The sequence below is a fragment of the Neofelis nebulosa genome, chromosome 8 (assembly GCF_028018385.1).
Source record: "Neofelis nebulosa isolate mNeoNeb1 chromosome 8, mNeoNeb1.pri, whole genome shotgun sequence".
Classification (NCBI taxonomy): Eukaryota; Metazoa; Chordata; class Mammalia; order Carnivora; family Felidae; genus Neofelis; species Neofelis nebulosa.
The window spans coordinates 10,693,357-10,713,908 of NC_080789.1; the positions used below are offsets into that span (position 1 = coordinate 10,693,357).

A 20,552-nucleotide genomic window follows, 5' to 3' on the forward strand; every position below is an offset into this window, starting at 1 on the left:
AATTCTTATTTGGGAACATGGTTCTCCAGAAAGGACCGCAGTCCGCTCTCTTCCTCCTGCCCCGTCTCTGCCTTCTGCTGGACTAATGGCACTTGACAAGGGTCAAAGGTTCTTACGAGGAGGAGGGGCATGCTCCTCAATCCACCCTCCCACCTGCTGGCTGAAAGGCAGGTGTGATGGCTGAGGCTCAAGCAGCCATCTTGGACCACGAGGTGGAAGCCAGGTGTTAAAAACTGCACAAAACAGGGGCACCTGGGGGGCTCAGTCGGTTGAGCGTCCGACTTCGGCTCAGGTCACGATCTCGTGGTTCACGAGTTCGAGCCCCGCGTCGGGCTCTGTGCTGGCAGGTCGGAGCCTGGAGCCTGCTTCGGATTCTGTGTCTCCCTCTCTCTCTGCCCCTCCCCCACTTGTGCTCTGTCTCTCAAAAATAAACAAACATTAAAAAAAAAAAAAAAATAGCACAAAAGGCTAAAAAGTCTGCCATCCCGGCCCCCCGGCTCCAGGCTAGTTACTTCCCTGGTAAGCTCCTCTCAAGTAAGCCAGTTATTTTTAAATTTTGTTTCATATTATATGCAGCTAAACCCAATCCTTCTTTATAAAGCTCCCGGAAGCCCCAAGCCCGGGAGGCCACACAACGGGACGGCGGCAAGAGGAAAGAATCCAGGTGTGGAGGCTGGAGGGGCTCCGGGGAGAAAAGACAAGTTCTCCAGAGGGTTCTGATTCCACCACTTCTGGTCCCAAGACTGGCAAAATCGCTGACTCAATTTCCTCAGTCTGCTGGAGGAACCGATGTCACACACAGGAGAGAGTGGCTGAGAATTTAATACTCGTAAACGGCACAAACCGTAGATGTGGGTGGTGAGTGACCCCGTGTCTCTGGGGATGGGAGACGAGACGTGGGTCAGATGTCTCAGCGGCAGCCGTAGGCACCCTGCAGGTGCACCTGGGAAGTGGCTCCTTTCAGCCCCAGGGCAGCCCTAAGAGGTAGGTGTCTTGCCATCTTACGCATGGCGACAGACCCAGAGAGGTCAGCACGGCGAGGCTCACACGGAGGCCAAGGGGCCGAGCCAGGATCTGAACCCGAGCCCTGCTGTGTGCACAAATCCCTCGGACCCAGGGTGTTGTTCCGCTCCCGGAGGCCTGTGAGGGCCAGGCTCACGCTCGCTGCCCTGGGTTGAGCGCTAGAACCACCTGGAGAGCTGGCGGGCCCCACCCTCTGGCCAGGGTGGAGTCGGCCGGGCGGAGGGAGTCACCCCACCCCCGAGAACCGGGAAGCAGCAGAGAGCCAGGTCACAGGTCCTGTGCTCCGCGCCAGAATCCCAGGAGCCAGCGAGCGGCAGAGGGTGGTGGCGGCTCACGGGGTTCCTCGACAGGTGCTCCGGCGGTCCTCACCATGTATCTATCTACCTGCTGCAGGCAGGATTCCACCCTGCTCGGTCAGGGGACGGGGGGTCAGGCGGCTCACTCACAAGCGGGGACAAGGAAGGGACGGGGGGAGGGGGGGGGGCGTGAAAACCCGGCAGCCTTGCAGAACACCCGCTGGCCTCCTGAGGGGTCTGCCTGGGAACCGCCACGCTTTCGAGTGAGTCGAGACACATTCTCTTTAAAAGGGGTTAATCACGCCTTGATCGGTGTCTCTCCGCGAGCTGCTGGAAGCCTGGGGAGGACGCCCAAGTTTGGGGCTGGGGAATGCTCTGGAACTCATCTGCTTCCAGCACTTCCATTTCAGCTGAGGGGACCAAGGAGGCCACGGAGAAGGGACGGACCCACAGCCTCAGCCGGTAACAGGCAGAGGCTGGCAACGCTCAGCCACCTGCCTCGGCGGCCCGCTTCGCAGAGCAGCAGGACGACTCCGGACCCTAGCAGTGGTTATGCTGGCCTGGAGCCCGGGTGAGGGGGCCCAGACCCAACACGACCTTTTCACCCCCACGGGGAAGACCGCTGGACGGTGAGGACGGACCCACTTCCCCGACAGGTTCCACCCCCTCACAAGCCTGCCCTGGGCACGTGGCACCAGGGTCAGGGACAAACAGACCACAGGGGCACTTAGCTTCACAAATCCGAGGACGGCTCGGTGGGAAGCCTTCCCACTAAGGAAGATGCCCCCGACTTGGCTCTGAAGTCTCCTCCTGAGGGAAGCCAGCTCTCAGCTGCCTGCCCCCTTCCAGCGTCCAAGCTCTGGGCCACAGAGGAACTGCCTCCCAAGCCGGGGCCGCAGAGTCACCCCCGCAGTGCTGGGTTCCTGGGACCGCCAAGCGGAGACAGGACGGCCCCTGACAGCCCAGGCTGGGGCGTGGCCTGGTTCTCGGGGCTCACTCTCCGCTGTGCCGGGCTTTGCCCGTCAGCCGGCGGCGCTGGGTCTTGCTCGTACGGGTGGCACTCGGGGGCTTCTTGGTGGAGTCTTGGGCCCGTCGGGGATGTTTCCTCTTGCCCTTTTTGCGACTGTGTGCATGCAGCGAAGCCGTGAGAGCGGAGATCCTGTAGGAGGGTGCAAGGCTGGTGAGGCTGGGAACAAGGCATGGGTGGGAGGCCGGGTGGCGGGGTGACTGATTGCCCGGCTCACGGAGGACGTCGGAACAGGCCTTGAGTGCCGGGAGAACCACACGCATGCCAAAGGCAGCCGGCTCTGACCCCAGAGGCCCTGCCAGCTCCTCAGCTCATGAAAAGGCCTTTACCCCAGGCACCGAAGGCACCCAGGGCTGGCCATTCTCAAGGAGCGGAGGTGGGGGACAGTAAGGAGGGAGGGACTCCTCAACAGGCAAAGCAGAGCGGCTGCTCCAGGCTCCACACCTGCCCCGTGCCACCCGCCACAGGCCAGCGAGAGGCGACTCCACAGGCCCGGCCACCACTGTCAGCCATGATGGAGCAGTGTCATAGGGGAGGACAGGCCAGGGCTCACCGCTGGGACAGGAGGGGATCTCTGGACTTCCTGGGTAAGGCTCTGGTCACCTTCTCCGTGGATGACGCCTCTTCCTCGGACCCGTGCCCGGCCGCTTGCTAAAGAAGCACAGGACAAGGACTGTCACACAGAGTGGCAGGTTGGGAAGCCTGACCCCGAGCAGTCACGGCTCTGTCACGTGAGGGCATGGCCTGCCGCTTCGAGGCCTGGCTCAGGGGCTCGGAGAAGGCCGCGGGTGGAAAAGCCACGTGTGCCCCCAAAGCGGGGATCACACGGGGAAGAGCTGTGTCTCAGAGCCTCACCCCCAGTTTTCGAGTTCTTTCGCCCGTGAACGTCTGACCGTCCACCGTAAGCGGAGGCCGGGAGGACTGTGCGGAAGAATGAGCACAAAACAGAAGGTGAGGGCGAGACCACTGAGGGCGTGACAAGGCAGCAGCTCAGGACTTAAGGACACGTGAACCCGTGACAGGAAGTGTGGTTTGCCTCGTAACCATGTACTACAGGTATTTCCGGGAAAGGCCCACACAGCCAGGCAGACACAACTTCAGCCGGAAATAAACGTCTCAGATGACACTTAACTGGGAGGCTTTTTGATGTTTTCAATGACGTTCTGCTCTCTTTCCTTTTCTTTAATTGTTCACTTGTATTTATTTGTCGAGAGCTGGGGCCGGTCCGCCCGCGTAGCATTTCCTTGTCACTTCCCAAGCCTCTCCCTTCGCTCACACCCCCAGCAGTCGGTGCCCCCGCCCCTGCCGAGGCGAACAGCCTGTGACACCAACGGAAGTGGAACACGACACGCTGCCGCTTCACCCAAAAGCAGCGTTTTCAGTCCGCCCTTTAGCGACGGCTCGGTGCGTCATTAGTCAAGGCGCGCTGAGTGCTTTTAAAAGGGGGGGATCCTTTTTTTTTTTTTTGATGTTGGTCGCAACCTGCTAACACCTCCCAGCTCAAAGCCTGACAACTTCCGTGTGACTGCTACCGTGCAACGGAGTGACCACAATAAACGGCGATCTTAGGTGCTTCTCTCGGATTAACCGCTTTTACACTCACGGCAACCGCCACGAGACAGGCGCTATCACCAGTGACCCCCCCACCCCCACCCCCCGCCACTTACTGGGGCAGAAAGGAAAGCTGGCAAGGCAGACACCTGCCCACGCTCCCACAGCCGCTCAGACATGGAACTGGCTTCTGGAAGCCCCAGGGTCAGGGATTTGGTCCAGGCTCTAACGAGCACCCAGCAGGGAGAGAGCCCCCGGCATTGCAATCCCCAGGACATGGGCCAGCACTTAGAAACCCCGACAAGCCGGTCTGCACCTGGGCCCCTTCCCTCCTGGGGCCGGAAGTTACACCCACCTCGGGTGGGGGCAGTCCAAGCAGGCGGGCCCCCGAGAGGTCCAGGTCGCTGATGGTGGTCACGGTGACCGTGTGGTTGGGATGGTCATACTGCACCGACTCTGTCTTTGCTGTCACCAACCTGTCCAGTTCGTCTGCCTCCTCTGTGCAAGGTGGGCAGAGAAGCGGGTCACAGCCTCATAGCACAAGTGACCACATTCTAACCCCCCTCCCAGCCCTGGAGCGCAGCGGCCACCGCTACTCTATGGGAGAGTGTCCAGGGAAGTCACCGGCTCCAGAGCCTGGCCTGTGGACAAATGTAAGTGATTCAACTCCTCCCTTGATGCTCCAGAGGGACCTCAGACCATCTGGTTCTCATCTAGGACAAACCCGATGTGACCCCAGCAGCTGCTGCTGCCCATTCCCTCTACTCCTAGTCCACTCCTAGTCCCTCCAGGCCTCAGAAACTGGGCTTTCTGCTAAGGAATCGTTATACCAAGACGTCTGTCCTCCTCATCTCTGATCCACTCACATTTATTTATTTTATTATTTTTTTTTTAATTTTTTTTTTTTTTTAACGTTTATTTATTTTTGAGACAGAGAGAGAGACAGAGCATGAACTGGGGAGGGGCAGAGAGAGAGGGAGACACAGAATCGGAAGCAGGCTCCAGGCTCTGGGCCATCAGCCCAGAGCCCGACGCGGGGCTCGAACTCACGGACCGCGAGATCGTGACCTGAGCCGAAGTCGGACGCCCAACCGACTGAGCCACCCAGGCGCCTCTGATCCACTCACATTTAGACGTCCCTGAACACCACCCGTGACCCCCAGGTCACCACCAAGACGCCTAGAGCTAGGGCAGTTGGCTTCTGTGCAGCCCCCACACCTCTCCCCTTTCACCCACCAAAGGATTAAAAAAAAAAAAAAAAAAAAGCCTAGGCCTGTTAGCTCTTCTCCAGGTCCGGGCAAAGCTGGGACTTACCCAGAGCCTCCTCTCTCTCTGCCAGCATCTTCAAGTACTCCTGATGGCGCTACAGCCAAAAGGGAAGGGAACACAGTGAGTACGGCCTCTCCGGCCAACCCCGGGCAAGAGCACTGCTCCCCTCCAGGGTGAGTGAGACCATGTGTGGCTCGGGATGAAACACTAGGAGATTCCATCCTGAACCTTCCCCAGACCTGGGCCCACCATGATTCTACCTGTACAAACTGCTCCCCAGGCCTGCCCACACCTCCCCTCATTCCTGCAGATACCCCTATTAAGGCTAACCAAGGCTGTAAATCCCTTGGGAGTCAGATATAGATAGATATAGATATAGATATAGATATAGATATATAGATATAGATATATTCAGATATAGATATATTCAGATACATATATATTCAGATATATATATATTCAGATACATATATATTCAGATACATATATATTCAGATATATATATATATATATATATATACACACACACATACACACACACACACACACACACACACACACTCTCTCTCTCTCTCTGTCTCCCTAGTCCCCTTCCTCCTCCCCCTGCACCTCCTCCCGGAGTTTCTTCTGCTCCTCCTTGAGCCGATGCTTGATCTCCTCAATGGCTGCCTTCTTCCGCTCTACCTTCCGCTTATGGAAGCCGGTCAGGTACTCCCTACCGGAAAGAGGCAAGGGAGAGTCAGGAGGGGACACAAGGAAAGGAAGGCTCACTCCAGGGAGAGAAAAACCACTACTTCTGTACTGCTCCGAAAATTAACACGGGTTTAACTCACGTATTCCTCACAACTTGTAAGCAGGTACCAATTCCCAGTTTACAGATGGGGACACTGAGGCACAGAGAGGCTAGGTCACTTGCGAAAGGTCATAGAGAGTGTAAGTTTAGGAAGAAGAGGGAGATGCTGCCTGTTTCCACCCACCACCCTCCAAGGCTCTCGACTTCAAGCAACAGGGCCAGTGGGGGCCCTTCTACATTGCCAAATTCCATTACCCAGGGGATTAAGCCATTTCTAGCAAGGCCACTTTTAATTTTTTTGTTTTTGTTTTTGTTTATTCATTTTTGAGAGAGACAGACAGAGTGTGAATGGGGGAAGGGCAGAGAAAGAGGGAGACACAGAATCCGAAGCAGGCTCCAGGCTCGAGCTGTCGGCCCAGAGCCTGACGGGGGGGGGCTCAAACTCACGAACCGTGAGCTGAAGTCGGACACTTAACCGACTGAGCCACCCAGGCGCCCCCTTAGCAAGGCCACTTTTTTTTTTTTTAATTTTTTTTTTTTTAATGTTTTTTATTTATTTTTGGGACAGACAGAGACAGAGCATGAACGGGGGAGGGGCAGAGAGAGAGGGAGACACAGAATCGGAAACAGGCTCCAGGCTCCGAGCCATCAGCCCAGAGCCTGACGCGGGGCTCGAACTCACGGACCGCGAGATCGTGACCTGGCTGAAATCGGACGCTTAACCGACTGCGCCACCCAGGCGCCCCAGCAAGGCCACTTTTAAGGCCACCCTCATCCAGACATCTGCAAACTTTCCACCGGACTGGCGCATTTGCCCAGGACACCTGCCCCCTGGACCCAACTGTAGGGCCTGTTGACGCCACCCTGTGTATCCTGACGATGCTCCAGCATTCCCCTCTCCTATCTGATCTTGGCTCCTTCTCATCTCTCTAGTGCTGGCTGCACCATCCCCAAATGTTCCGGGGCCCAACACTAGGTTTTTCGCTGACCCGCTACCATATGCCAAAGTGGCACTCTGAATGGATAGCATCTGACGGACTGGACGCTGAGGCTCAGGGGTCCAACTGAGGGGTCCTGCGATCAGGCTGGCACACACACCGAAGGAGCTCAGCACACGTCTTGACGAGTGAATACGTGAACTTGAGCCACTCTCATCTCATTCACTCATCACTCATCACCAACAGCTGAGTCTACCGCGTGTGGGGCGGCTGGGCTGGGGCTAGGGAGGTCGAAGCCACCGCTACGAGCCGCCAGCTCCCAGCCGAAGCGCACACAGCAGGAGCAAGGTGCAAAGTGAGCAACGAGAGGGCGGGGCGGGCGGTTCCATTCCCCACGCTGGGGGCCGGTAGCGGCCGCTTCCATTCCGCAGTGGGGGTTGGTGTCGAAAGGGGGGGGGGTGGGGGGGGGCAACGGGCCACGCCAAGAGGGAGGGGCCGGAAGGGACCTCTGCGTGAGTGGAAGCCGCCCGGGCCAGGCCGTGGCCTTGGCCGGCAGCCCGAAGGAGATCCGCTCCAGGCTTGGCACTCACCGCCGCTTTTCTTCGTCGAAGCTGAGAACGAGCCTCGGCCTCCGGTCGTCGCCATCTCGCTTCTTCTTCTTGTTGCGGCCCATAGCGGTGAGGCCTCCGGCAGCGCGCCGCCCGCACGCCTAAGACACTTCCGGGTGTACCGTTTTTACCCTCTCGGGCGCGCCGCGCGCTTAGGCTCCGTCGTTCCGTTCCTCAGGCCCCGCCTTTTAAAGGGGCCGCGGGGTCGGCCTCCCCAGCCCTGCGTTTTGGGCGTTCCCCCTCCGTGATTCCTAACCCCAATCCGTCTCGTAGACTAGCAACAGTGAAAGCGAGGTTCCAGAGCCTAGCACGGTGGCCGGCGTGCAGTAGGTGCTCAGTACGGAGATATTAGTAAACGGGCCAAATATTTCTGATCTTACTTTTGATTCTGATGTCAACTCGTTGGTGGTCTCCCAAGAGCACACTTCTGGGGCCAAACTATCTGGATTAGAACCCTGGTCGTCCACGTACAGCTGTGGTTCTGGACCAATTGCCTTTGCTTTGCCCCAGTTGGCCTATTTGTAAAATGGGGATAATTACAGTGACTTTGTAGGGTTATTGCAAGGCAGTGGTTTTCAAACTTTGGCTTGCGTCAGAATCCCCCAGAGGACTTGCTGAAACACAAATGGCTTTGCACCCGCTTTGAGTTCCTGATTCAGCCGGTCTAGAATGAGCCCCATAATCTGCATCGCTAACACGTTCTCAGGGGTTGCTGGTCCACGGACCACGCTTTGAGAACCACGATTCTGAGGAAAGGTGAGTTATGTCACAGTGTGTGTAAGTAAGACATGCCTCGCACGTGTTTGCGACACAAGCCGTCTCCCCTGTCTGTGTGTCAGTTTCCCGGAGTGTGCCATGGGGGTGTAACAGCACATCCTCTACTGAAAATGAGGGCACGCATGTGAAGGCGTTCAGTAGAACACCACCTGCAGGGGCATTGTAGTAACTAGGATTGTATGCCTGAATCCCCTATCTCAGTTCATCTGTGCTGGGTGCCGCAGACAAGCTGCTACCCTTGCTTTTAAAGACTGGCCAGTCTGGCAGGGTCACAGTGCCGGGTCACAGTGAAGGGAGAAGCACAGGAGGCTGCAGGAGCTCAGTGTTGGCTCCTCCAGTGCAGAGGGCTTCTCAGAGGAGGTGACCCCAGAACTAGTTGAGAGTAGGGACATCAGAGGAATAAACGGCCCTTAAGACTCCGCCCCCTTCTCCTTTGACAAGTAACGGGAACCCAGAGAGCAAGTAAACACACGTGCATCGAGTGCCTACTGTGTGCCAGGCACACGGAGAAGAGACGTGTTCTTTCAGCAGACGCAACGTGTCCAAGGTTACAGGGCTACTCTGTGTCCAAGCTGGGACTTGAACCTGAGTCTGTGGCCTCGTGGTCCAGCTCCCTGGGGCACTGGCCTGAGGGATCCCTCCCCCAGGAGCTCGCGTGCCCGCTGTGGAGGGCAAGATGTGGACCCTGACCGTGGGTTTTGGAAGGAGCCAGACACACAGTGGGTACATCTCTCTGTGAATGTCGAACCCATTTCACAAGGGGGCTCTGCCTGAAGGGTTCCATGCTGGGTGCTGAGAGGAAGTTATCCTCGAACCCAGGGCACAGCAGGGGACTGCCCCAATGGTGGGGCTTCAGGGTGATGAACACTTGCCCTTCTGACTTTTTGCCCCTCAGTGGCCACACCCTAAAACATCCCTGGTACCCTCCCTCTGGGTAGAAGCATTGCCCTGGCTCCGGTGATGCCCCCAGCGATGCTGGGCTTCCTCCTGGATCCCCGGCACTGGGTCTCAGGGCTGCTGCCTGCTGTTTACCAGGTTCCGCTGCCCCAAGCAGACTGGCTATAGATGAAAAGTGCCGCAGGACTTGATAAATCATAAACTTCCCTGGGCTCCTTCCCTCTCCACGGTCCACCCGTTCAGTCTTCCTCTGTGCTGAGGAATGTTCTCGGGGCCTCCCGTGGATTATCTCAGTTGACCTTGCCAACCTCCCTGTGACTTGTTATTAAGTAATACATGCCTCGCACGCTGCTCTCGCCCCTATTATACAGGTGAGGAAACGGAAACTCAGGCAGGGGAAGTGCCTTGGCCAAAGTGGCTCAAATAGTAAGTGGGGTACAGAGCCATTCCCTGACTTCTGTCCTCCCCGAACTTCCAGCCTGACACAGAGACAGGGACCGAGGAAGGGGACAGCTGCTTCTGCAGGACCTTGTGTGGGGAGCTCTGGGTGGTTGGCTCTTGCAGCCCATCCAGCCCTTGCTGCCTGCCTGCCCCTGCGGAGCTCTGGGAGACCTCGGGTCCAGAAGCTTCCAGTGCAGAGCGAAGCCTGCCACCTCAGGCAGGCACCATTACTCCACACTTCCCAGGGCATTTCAGGTCCCCTTGCCCCAGGAGAGGAGACAAGGGCCTAGTACCCCACCCAGACTCCAAAACTTGAGAGCCCTTTATGGCAGCTCATGGTCTAAAACACCTACCCCTCTTTGGATGGGTTTCTCCTTTGAAATCATTTTTATGGTTACTGAGCACCTACTGGGTGCCGGGCACCATGCATTTCTCTACATTATTTCAGCTAATCTTTGCAACAATCCCACAGGGTGGATACGAGTATTTTTCCAATTCGGTAATGAGGCAACTGAGTTCAGAGAGGTCTAGCAACCGGTCCTAGGACACACAGTGATGGAACTGGGGTTTGAACACAGGTGTGTTTGACTCTGAACCCGGTTTCCTTCCTCCAAACCCAGTGGTTTCATTCCCTATCTGCCCCAGGGCTTTCCTCTGCCCCGTTGTAGTGCCTCCCAGACCTGGTGTATTGTGGGTGTTCAGCCCGCCTAAGGAGCATCAGTGGGGCTGAACCCCGAGGCCCGGGAAAAGACAGTCCAAGAGACACTTTCTCCGTTGTCCAGCAGAGGGCGCCCCACCACAGCCAGACTTCCAAAGCCGTTTCCCTTCAGGCGGCCACTCGGGTGCCCCAGGAGAGCCCGGAGATGGGGTGTGGCTCGTGGCAGACCCCAGCGTGTGCACTCCATCCTCCTGGGGCCGTCTTATAGGGATGTTCTCCCTAGGGGACCCACTGAGATGGGAATCAGCCACCCAAAAGGGCTCAGGTGCAAATACTCCCATTTTACAGATAGGGAAACTAAATCTCGGGGTGGAAAAGTGCCACTGTGAGTCCCACACCCTGCGCTACCCGGAGAATGAAATTTGCCAGCCTTCCCCCCACCCCCACCCCCCCCACCCCCGCCCCTCATACACAGCTCAGGAGATAGTGCCCTAGGGTTTGGGGGGAGCCCACACCGAGGTTCTGAGCCTGAGTCATCCAAAACATTGGCTCGGTTCTGGGGGCTGTTTCTCAGGGAGGTAGGGGCCTGCGGCAGGGAGCAGGAAGGAAGAGGTGCTGGGAAATGGTCGGTCTGCAGGGTGGCCCAGCCACCAGCTCAGATCCCATCACTTGTGACAAGTAAGTGTGATGGGCTGGGTTAAACACCGCCCTCTGGGGTGACAGAGCCTGGAGGGTCTTGAAGACGTGTCCTCTTTGGACACGTCTCTCCAATAAGAGGAGAGACACATGGACACCTCATCTCAGGCCGAGTGAGTTCCCCGAATTCCTCTGCCCTGCAGGAGGCCTCTGGGGGCCTGGAGGCTAAGCTGCAAGTCTGCGGGGGCGGGGGTGCTGGCATGGTCCCTCCACACCCCAGTTCCTCCTCTACAGAAACAGGCCAGCAGGGGCTGCCTGGCTGGCTCAGTCCGAAGAGCATGTGACTCTTGATCTCAGGGTCATGAGTTTAAGTCTCACATTGGGGGTAGCGATTACTAAAACTAAATAAACTTAGGAAAAAGAGAAGAAAAGAAAAGAAAAAAAAAAAGGCCAAGGCCCATTGCCCAAGCCCATCTTTCCCGGAGTCGGGATGAGGGTCCTGCCCCGGGGCCACGGAACCAGCAGTTTCCAGACTAGCACCCTGGCTGCCCTTACACTCCAGCATTGGGGTATGTGGCCTGGGCCCCACAAAGCTGGGATGCCTGGGGAGCCCCACAGGGCTCAGCTGGGCCCGGTGCAGGCCAAGGGGTCCTGTCATCATGCAGAAGCACTTTCCTCCCCTTCAAATTCGGGTAAGAATGTCTCGCGAGGTAGTGCAGCAGGGATGGGAAACTGCTCCCCACCTTGTGCCAGGCATTAAACTTGTCCTGCTTCACACATCATTTCATCTTCAGGACAGCCCTCCGATAGGCTCAGAGAGGTCAGTTAACATGCACGAGGCCACACAGCTCGTAGCCCCCACACTCTGAACCAGATCTCTTTCTGGCCCATGAAAGCCAATGAGGGGAGCCTCAGGGATTGTTCCCGCCACCTCCCCCTGTGCTATCAGATAACCATGGCACAGATCGGTCTGTCCACGCCTCTTTCCCCCCGGTTTCATTTATTCGGCATCTTTTGAGCACCTACTGTGTGCTGGGGCTCACTGGGTTGGGAGCTGTTTGAGGACTGTGACTGCGTGTCACTTAGCAGACACCAGTCCCCTCCTATGCACCGAGTTCCCTGTTTGGCCCTGGGGACCCAGGGGAAGATGTCCCTGCAGGGGAAGATGTCCCTGGCACTTAAGAGGTGTGCACCGAGGAGGTGAATGGAATCGAAGAAAGGAGCGGAGCCTGGGGGAATTGGTGGCAACCCTCTTTCCCGCACCCTCCCCCCTCCACACACACACACACACACACACACACACACACACACACACGAGGACACGAGGCTGGGCTAGGGAGAGGACAGGCAGCTGCCTTTATTAGGGGCCATGAGCCGGCTGGCTTCAGTCAAAGGCCATGCACTTGATCTTGAAGTCGCCATCGGCTGCCAGGTAGCTGATGGCCTCCAGGTTGAGGCGGTTGGGGAACTTGAATGTGTGTCCATCTGGCAGCTTGACGGTCAGGTCGGCCTGGTCGAAGGAGATGCACACCTGGCGGGGCAGAGAAGGGCAGTGAGTGGTGTGGAGCCCGGGCTGGGCAGTCATAGCCAGCAGGTCCTGGGCCCTCGGAGAGCTCCTTCCTCAAGGAGCCCTAACAGCAGCCCCACTTCCTGGGCGGGGCTGCTGAGGGGCTGGCGCTCAGCTCATTGGCCATCACGCAGCAAGTGAGGGGAGGGAGGGGACTGGGGCAGAGGAGGGAGGGGAGGGTGGGACCTAGGTGTCTAGCCAGTATACCCAGCTCCGCCCCAGCCCACTGCCCCCAGGCCCCAGCCCACCTCTGCGACCGTCCCCGGCTGGAAGGGGAAGGCGGACTCGCGCTGCTCGGCGCCCCAGGCCCCCGCGTCCTTGCTATTACACACGATGGTGTTGACGTCTCCGTGCGCTTCAAAGCGAGGGTTGAAGTGCAGGCACAGGTTGTCCTTGTCTTTGCCCAGGTTCAGCACGAAGCTGGGGGGGAGCAGGGGGCATTGAGGCCTTCTCGGCCAGCTGCAGCCCCCTCAGACTGACCAGTCGGGGCCACTCAGTGCACCATCACTGAGCGGGGAGGCAAGACACCTGGACTCTAGTTCTGGCCCTGCCACCTCCTTGCCGTGTGACCTTGAGCAAGTCCCTGGCCTTCTGTGGATTTCAGTCTCCTCATCTGCACAATGGGCGGCAGTACAAGAAGGATCGCTAAGGGTCTTGCTGTACTGACGGCCAAGACTCTCGCTCACCGACGTTAGTGTCCCTTTGGTCAAGGATGGGGACTCCTTCCAGAAGGTGACCTCTGGGAGGGCAAGTGTCCTGTCTGGTATATCTCTGCACTCCCGGTGCCCAGCATGATGACGCACAGTAGGTGCTCAATAACGATGGCGCAAATAAACACATAATAACAATAATGTGGGTTCCAGCCCCGCATCAGGTTCCGTGCTGACAGTGTAGAGCCTGCTTGGGATTCTCTCTCTCCCTCTCTCTCTCTCTCTCTCTCTCCTCCTCCCCACCCCAACCCCCCCCCCCCCCCGCTTGCATACACTGTTTCTCTCTCTCAAAATAAATAATCTTAAAAAAAAAATAATAATAGCAATAACACATTTGCTGAGTGGAGACAATAGCAATACCCCCGGGGGTGGGGGGTGGGGGGTGGGGGTAAGAATGAAATGGACAATGCACGTGAAATGTACGGCTCTTTCTAACGTCCGCTGGTCATCACCAGCATCGCTGAGAGAGAGAGAGCCAGCATCTCACCTCCTCCACACCACCACCTGCCCCCTCCGTGATAGGGTAAGACTGAAGCTCGGGCGGTTGGAGGACTGGTCCAAGGTCACATGGCTGCTGAGAAACTAGGCAGCTGGCCTCGTGAATGAATGAAGGAAGGACCGGAGGGACGAAAGGTTGAGTGAGTGAAGAGCGCGGGAAAGAAGGAACTCCGAGGGCCAAGGGCGGGGCGACACCCCTCGTTCCCTCTCCCGGGCCCCCCCACCCCCACCCGCGGCCTTGGCTCGCGCGCACAGTGGGGGCAGGGCCAGCCAAGGTAGATGACGAGGCCGCAGCTGGTTTAGTTTAAGAGTCTCCGGCAGGGAGGGAAGGGGGCGAGTATACAGGGGGCGTCCAGACCCCGCGCAGGAAGTGACTCACTCAGAAAACGCCACCGCCGACAACCCCCCTCGCAGCCGGAGGGAGGGGCGGGGCCTGGCCGGCCACGCCCCTGCCAGACGCGGGGCCGGACCCTCGGGCTCCAAGCCGCCTGCCCCCGCCCCCCAATCCGCACCCCCTCACCTCTTGGCTTCGGGGGCCACCTCGCCCCGCACTCTGAGGCACTCGCCAGGTTTGAGATTCAGGTTGCTGGCGACCAGACCCTGCAAAGACGAGACCACAACCAGCCGGGTTAGAGGACGCAGTGCCCGGGGGTGGGGCGGCGGGGTGGAGTCGTCCCCGCCCGGGATCCTCTGACCCGGTCTGCGGAAAGCCTGGGGAATCGGTAGCAAGTTCTAGACTCTTTCTCTGTGTGGTCCTGGGCAAGTGCCTGCTCCCAACCGGGTCCTTTTCCTATCTGTAACACGACTGAGGTCGTAGAAGCCAAGATCTGAAGTTTTTGCGGTTCGGCTTGAGGATTTTGGATTCAGAGTGGCTATGCTCCATCCCTTGGTTTAATAGATGGAGAGAATCTGACTCGGAGTGAGTGACACTGCGATTTGGTGGCAAAGGAAGGGGGATGGAGAGGTCCGCCCTTCGGCTGGAAAGGAAACAGCCCGGGGCTGGGCGGTCCCCCACCATCCCCTTCGAGCCCCTCGGTGCAGAGAGGGGCAGGGGCTGGAGAAGAGACCCCTAAGGGGCGCAGCCAGGCCCCTCTGCAGAAGGGAGAGTGGCCACCGGCCGGAGTCAGCAGCCTGGCTGGTTCAGCACTAGCAAGATCGAGCGCACAACTTAACCGGCATGAGTGGTTCCTTCTGCCAGAACCGTGAACCCTTTCCCTCGGGGCCTGTGGAAGAGGCTTGCCTCCTTCTCTCTCCCTTAGCACCCATCTCCCAGCATGGGGAGTGGCGGGGAGGGTTACCCAGCCCCCACCCGACTAGCCTGGACAGAACCACCCTCCACCCACTAACCCAGGCAGGCGCCCTCCCGGGCAGCCTGTCTCAGATCCTGGCGACTTTGCAGAGCTCTCTGGAGCAGAGGATGACTCTGCCCTGGCCCAGCGACTGGGGACAGCTGCAGGAGGGGGAGGGGACAGGAGGCTCTTTGGGGTGGAGGAGGGGGAAAGGGACAGCGGCTCGGGCGTCCTTCAAGTGCCTCCCTACCCCACCAGTTGGCCACACCCTTCTCACTCCCACTTATCAGGGAGCTGCAAAATGTCAAACCTTGGCAGAAATAACTGTGCTGTCAGACCCTGGAGGAATTCAGATAAGTCTGAAGCCAGAGAAGGCCTTTGGGGACCATGGCGCCCACCCCCATTTTACAGACGGGGCCACTGAGGCCCAGAAGAAAGAAGGCCCTTGTTCAAAGCCACACCCTGGGGACTAGAACCCAGATCATCTGCGCCTACTCTCCTCTGTCTGCCCCCACGCGATCCCTGGGCCTTGGAGCGGGGTCCCCGCACTCACGCAAGCCATGATTGAGGACAGGAGGATGTTCCTGCGGACTGCGGCACCAGTGGTCTCAAGACGCTAGGCGAGAGATGGGCCCCCGGGGCCGCTCCCACCCTTTTAGCTGGACCAGACTCCGGTGAGTCCCGCCCCCCTGGGCGCCCAACCAATTGTAAGTCAGGACAGAGAAGGGGGCCCCACTGGAGGCGGAGTCAATGGAATTTTGAAGCCCTTCGGGAGCAGAGGTGACCAATCGGAGCGGTAAACCCCCTTCTTCTTTAACCACTCCCCCGGGGTCCAGGCTCCACCTCCCATTCTCCTTCATCCCTCCCCACCCCCCACCCAAAAATTTGTGCTGTGGCAGGGATTGGGGGAAGCCAATGGAAAATAGTTTGAGGATGAGTTAGGCACGAGAGTTGGCGGGAAGGGGGCCTAGGGCCAGCAGGCCGAGCTCCGGGGGTAGCCAGAGAAGATGGCTGAGGGGATACAGGGTCCTTCAGGGAATTAGAATTGGGGTTCTTGAGGCTGCCCTGGCAGGGACCAGGGCGTGGCCGCGCTGCAAGGCCTCTGCAGAGAGCCCAGGACCATTAACCACAAGGCCCTGGCCCCACCCGGGCCTCCCCCGGAAGCAGGGATTGTGGCTGCTGTTCAGGCTTCTCGCTAGCGCTAAAGAAAGGCTGGGCCGGGTGCCAGGCCTGACGCTGCTGCCTCCGGGGCTCAGGCCTCAGGCCTCAGGCCTCCTGAGGGGCCTGCTGGGGATCTTCCAAAAGCCCCTGCCTGACAGCCTCCGGCTTGAGAGTCAGGCCTGGGAGGCGGCCCGGGATGGGCCGAGCCCTGAAGGGTTGGGGTCCCCCCTCTGAACATCCCCCCCCCCCCTCCTGCTCGCTTCCCATCTGTCTCTCCAAGGCTAGGCACTGCCTTTTCTTTCTCTGGTCATTTAGCAGACATTTTACTGAGCATCTACTATACGCTGGCCTGTGAGGAGTCAGAGGTGAACTCCATCCAGCCCCTGCTTTCAGGTAGCACACTGCTGGGGCCGGACCTGGCCAGGAACCTGAGTAAGTAGCATGTTGCTGGCTCTAAGGGAAGTCATGAACAAGCACCGTGGTGCCGAGGAGAGTGTCCAGAGTGTGAAGAAGGTGGGTTTTGAAGGACGGATGAAGAAGGAGGGCCTGGCTTTCCAGCGTGAGCAAAGGCGCAGACCGGAACAGTGAACATCTGGGCATGGCTGGAGTTTGGGGTATGTTGGGGAAAGATGGGGCATGGGGCCGGGAGGCCAACAGTACGTGGATCATGAAGGGCTTCTTTAAGGGGCTTGGCCATTGTTTTAACTGAGGGTGCTGGGGAGCCATAGAAGGTTATAGGGAAGGTGAGTATTGAGGACAGACACGAGTTACAGGGAAGATCGCTGCAGCAAGAGTTGAGGGTGGATTGGAGGGGTGCTCGCCTCATACCCAGGAGCCAGGAGGAGAGAGGGGGATGGGGAGCACTAGGCAAGGTGGGGCACTTACTCGGAGAGCTGTCATTGGGACCTCCTTCTCCGCATTGCCATCTCCCTTCTGAAATTGCCAGCACCGAAGATGTGGACCAGGAGGGACTCACATCTGGAGGCCAGGCCCTCCGCTGCCCCCCCTCCACCCCACCTTCCTCCGGATGACTGAAGCCCACCCCTGGCACAGGAGGAGTGGGAAGAGGGGGGGCTCGTTGGGCCTCGACGCAGGCCGCCCCCTGTCTGAGCCCATCACCCCTCGGAGACCAAGCCTCCGAAACCAACCACAGCTGCTTCAGTTTTTCCTCCAGGGCCTCTCCTAAACCTCAACAAGGGAGGGGGTGGGCGGAGCCAGCTCCGAGGCCTTTCCTGTGTGCTTCCCCTCCAAGGGCCACGGACACCGCCTGATCAAGCAATAGGGGCATTTGAGGAGTCCTGGACCGAGGAGCAGAGGTGGTTCCGGCACAGTCCTTTCCTGGCTGCGTCACGTGGGTCTGGGCTGGCTGTCCCAGCCCAGCAGGTGGGCTCCCAGGGCATCAAGAGCTGCTTCCCCCGCTGCTTCCCCCAACTTGGAAGACAAGCCCAGCACCACGAAGCGTTTGCTGTTGGACGAGGGGCTGCTTTATTCTCCAGGGTCTGGCCAGCTGAGGGCTGGTAGAGAATCGGCATGGCGTGGGGAACGGGCCTCCGGAAAGGCCCCTCTGGGAGTCCGGGGAGTTGGAATCCGGTCCCAGCCCTGCCACGCCGTCCCCCAGGGCGGCCTGGCAAATCAGTCTGCCCATCTGTCAACTGGGGAGGTGAAACCCTGCTCTCCTACACAAGGTTACTATGGGGCGGAATTCATGTCTGTTTCACTAAATAGGTGATTCCGCCCCCACAATCTCAGAAGGTTTTAGCTTCCCTCTTGTCTCTTTCTAGGCTGAGCTTACCTTTCCGGGGTCAACACCTCTGGGAAGTCTCCCTCTTACCCCCACCTTACCCCCGACAGTCCCTGCCTGCCTATGCTGGAGCAGGGAGTCCCTCCAGATTCCAGTGTCCCCTGTAACACGGGTCATGGTTTTCCCGGGTGGGGGCAGGGACCAGGTGCACTGTGTGTGCCGAGCTCCCGCCCAGTCCTCGGGGCCTCCTGGCGATGGCACCCGCTTATCTGCCCGGCCCTGTGCCCGGCGCCTTGCTTTCATATATTATTTCATCTACACCTCCCCCCTGCCTGATGCTTGCCAGCTGGGATGTACCGCACAGGGAAGCCGCTCCGGGCCCTGAAATGAATGAAGGGGGTGTCAGAATCGGGAGAAGGGAGGCGAGTCCTAATTTGGGGGCTGCCTGGCTGGGACTGCGGCCAAGGACCTTACCCCCGCCGAACCTGTTTCCAGGCCTGGAAAGTGGGAACGTTACCATTCACTGACTGGCTGCAGGATTACAGAGGTGATGGGGGGGGGGGTGGGGCTCCACATTAGTTCTCTCTTCTGCACCCTCAAGGCCAAGGCTCCCCACCAGGGGGGATCTCCTTCTCCCTCACTGCTCTGCAGCAGGGGCAGCGAACTCTCTGGAATATTCCCCCATTCTACAGGCAGCTCTATAGGCTGGACCTTGGTCGCTGCTGTTAGAAATGAGCTCAGCACCTCTGGACAGGGGACCCAGGCCAGCGCGGCCCTTCCCAGCCTGCCGACTCCTGCCCTGTCCTGCCCGCTCCTGCCCTGCCCATGTGAAGCCAGTCCCTCCTCCAGCCGGCAGTGGCAGGGAGGGCTGCCAGACGCATTGAAACACCATCCACACCCCTCAGCCAACCTGACTGGCCCAGCCGGGGATGGTGGAGGTGACCAGAGCAGGCTCCGAAGTCCTAGAAGTCAGAGCAGGAAACGACCCCAGAGATTCTGCACCTGATCTGCTCCCTCATTTAAGGATGGAGCAGAAGCCACCCAAAGAGACCGGCTACTTGGCCAAGGTCACACAGGGAGCTAGGGCTGAAGTGACTTCCGTCTATGGAACCAAGGAAAGAATGTGATCCCGGGATACCTGGACCTCAAAAAGTGATCTTTTCCGGGGCGCCTGGGTGGCTCAGTCGGTTAAGCGGCCGACTTCGGCTCAGGTCATGATCTTGCGGGTTTGTTGGTTCGAGCCCCGCGTCGGGCTCTGTGCTGATGGCTCAGAGCCTGGAGCCTGCTTCGGGTTCCGTGTCTCCTTCGCTCTCAGCCCCTCCCCCACTTGTGCTCGGACTCTCTCTCTCAAAACTAAATAAATGTAAAAAACCAGTGATCGTTTCCTCCTGCTCCATGAAGGGAAGAAGGGATGGTGGCAGGGTGGGGGGATGCCCCCTAAGCTCAGGCACTCTCCCAGCCCCCACTTACCTTGCCCATCCGTCTTACCTCCCTGCCTTCGTCTGCTGCCCAGACAGCCACCTCCCCACACACAGTGGGCTCCTGTCACTTTTGCCTTCCCCCCCGTGTCTGTCCCCCTTCTGATTACAGGCCCTCACTCGTCTTTGGGGAACTACCTCTCCTCTCCCAGGAGGTCTGGGTGGGGTTGAGGCCCTGCCATTCATTAGCCTCTAGGGCTCAGGCATGAGTCTTTATTTTTGTAACGTTTTCTTTTGCCATAATTATAGACTCGCAGGAAGCGGAGAGCTCTTTAAGAGCTTAGAAAATATTTGAGACCTGAAGAGAAAAAATGTATTGGCTCTGGAATGGTAAAACTGCAAAGCTGAAATGAATCAACCTTTATTGTACTCCCGCTTCAAACCTGGTGGTGGTAAAAACAGAAACATTTGGAAACAATTTTCTTGGGTTGAATTTTCTTATTTCTTTTTTTTTTTAATTTTTTTTCAATGTTTTTTTTTTTTATTATTATTTATTTTTGGGACAGAGAGAGACAGAGCATGAACGGGGGAGGGGCAGAGAGAGAGGGAGACACAGAATCGGAAACAGGCTCCGAGCCATCAGCCCAGAGCCCGACGCGGGGCTCGAACTCACGGACCGCGAGATCGTGACCTGGCTGAAGTCGGACGCTCAACCGACTGCGCCACCCAGGCGCCCTGAATTTTCTTATTTCAAAATTGTGTCCAAGTCTTCCTAGAGGTTAGTCACTCCTACCTTAGATCCCTATGGCCAAATAATGTCTCAAACGTATAAAAATACTTTGGAAATGCATAGCAACCTCCCCGCCCCGCCTATATTTAATGTGGGACTTAAGGGAAGGGGGTGCATTTTAATGTTTTCTAGAATATGCCTGGGCCCTGCGTATCAGGAGAGGTTTTGGGTGGCAAGTAACAGAAAACTCAACAGAAATCATTCTAAAAACTATAAAAAAAAAGTTTATTAGAGAGAGAGAGAGAGCACAAGTGGGGGAGGGGAAGAGAGAGAGGGAGACACCGAATCCGAAGCGGGCTCCCAGCTCTGAGCTGTCCGCACAGAGTCCGACGCGGGGCTCGAACTCACAAACCGTGAGATCATGACCCGAGCTGAAGTCAGACGCTTAACTGACTGAGACACCCAGGTGCCCCATCAACAGAAATCATCTTAAAATTAAGGGAAACTTTCACATCACAAAAATC

General features: G+C 58.0%; 2 protein-coding genes, 1 long non-coding RNA gene and 1 other non-coding gene across 13 annotated transcripts; 1 reads left to right on the forward strand and 3 right to left on the reverse strand.

The window, feature by feature from the left end:
* Positions 1-1,275: 1,275 nt before the first annotated feature.
* Positions 1,276-7,637, reverse strand: NOL12 (nucleolar protein 12). Its single transcript, XM_058741343.1, has 6 exons — positions 7,488-7,637; positions 5,776-5,881; positions 5,212-5,260; positions 4,253-4,395; positions 2,900-2,997; positions 1,276-2,478 (listed from the first exon to the last, which is right to left on the reverse strand). Exons 1-6 carry the CDS (start codon positions 7,568-7,570, stop codon positions 2,313-2,315), a joined length of 645 nt encoding a protein of 214 aa, XP_058597326.1. The 5' UTR covers positions 7,571-7,637; the 3' UTR covers positions 1,276-2,312.
* Positions 3,664-3,792, reverse strand: LOC131484195 (small nucleolar RNA SNORA21). Its single transcript, XR_009248097.1, has one exon. It is a non-coding gene; the product is annotated as a small nucleolar RNA SNORA21 (small nucleolar RNA).
* LOC131518879 (uncharacterized) lies at positions 7,176-19,754 on the forward strand. 10 transcript variants are annotated; one of them, XR_009265326.1, is made up of 4 exons: positions 14,341-14,608; positions 15,390-16,753; positions 17,392-18,427; positions 18,573-19,754. It is a non-coding gene; the product is annotated as an uncharacterized LOC131518879 (long non-coding RNA). The 10 variants fall into 10 exon arrangements; XR_009265319.1 differs by having other exon boundaries at positions 15,390-16,757; positions 18,573-19,753; XR_009265321.1 differs by having other exon boundaries at positions 15,390-17,522; positions 17,921-18,427; positions 18,573-19,751.
* LGALS1 (galectin 1) lies at positions 12,248-15,657 on the reverse strand. Its single transcript, XM_058741344.1, has 4 exons — positions 15,532-15,657; positions 14,210-14,289; positions 12,730-12,901; positions 12,248-12,445 (listed from the first exon to the last, which is right to left on the reverse strand). Exons 1-4 carry the CDS (start codon positions 15,538-15,540, stop codon positions 12,299-12,301), a joined length of 408 nt encoding a protein of 135 aa, XP_058597327.1. The 5' UTR covers positions 15,541-15,657; the 3' UTR covers positions 12,248-12,298.
* Positions 19,755-20,552: the final 798 nt, after the last annotated feature.

Bases quoted from the DNA above. Each gene is read 5' to 3' on its own strand.
- LGALS1 (XM_058741344.1), bottom strand. The intron at 12,902-14,209 runs GTGAGGGGGTGC...GCTCCCCCCCAG, and splicing joins GTGGCCCCCGAAGCCAAGAG to CTTCGTGCTGAACCTGGGCA. The intron at 12,446-12,729 runs GTGGGCTGGGGC...CTGCCCCGCCAG, and splicing joins AGCCGGGGACGGTCGCAGAG to GTGTGCATCTCCTTCGACCA.
- NOL12 (XM_058741343.1), bottom strand. From the start codon at position 7,570: ATGGGCCGCAACAAGAAGAAGAAGCGAGATGGCGACGACCGGAGGCCG. The intron at 5,261-5,775 runs GTGCAGGGGGAG...TTTTGGCTGTAG, and splicing joins AGAAGAAACTCCGGGAGGAG to CGCCATCAGGAGTACTTGAA. The intron at 4,396-5,211 runs GTAAGTCCCAGC...CACCTTGCACAG, and splicing joins AGAGAGAGAGGAGGCTCTGG to AGGAGGCAGACGAACTGGAC.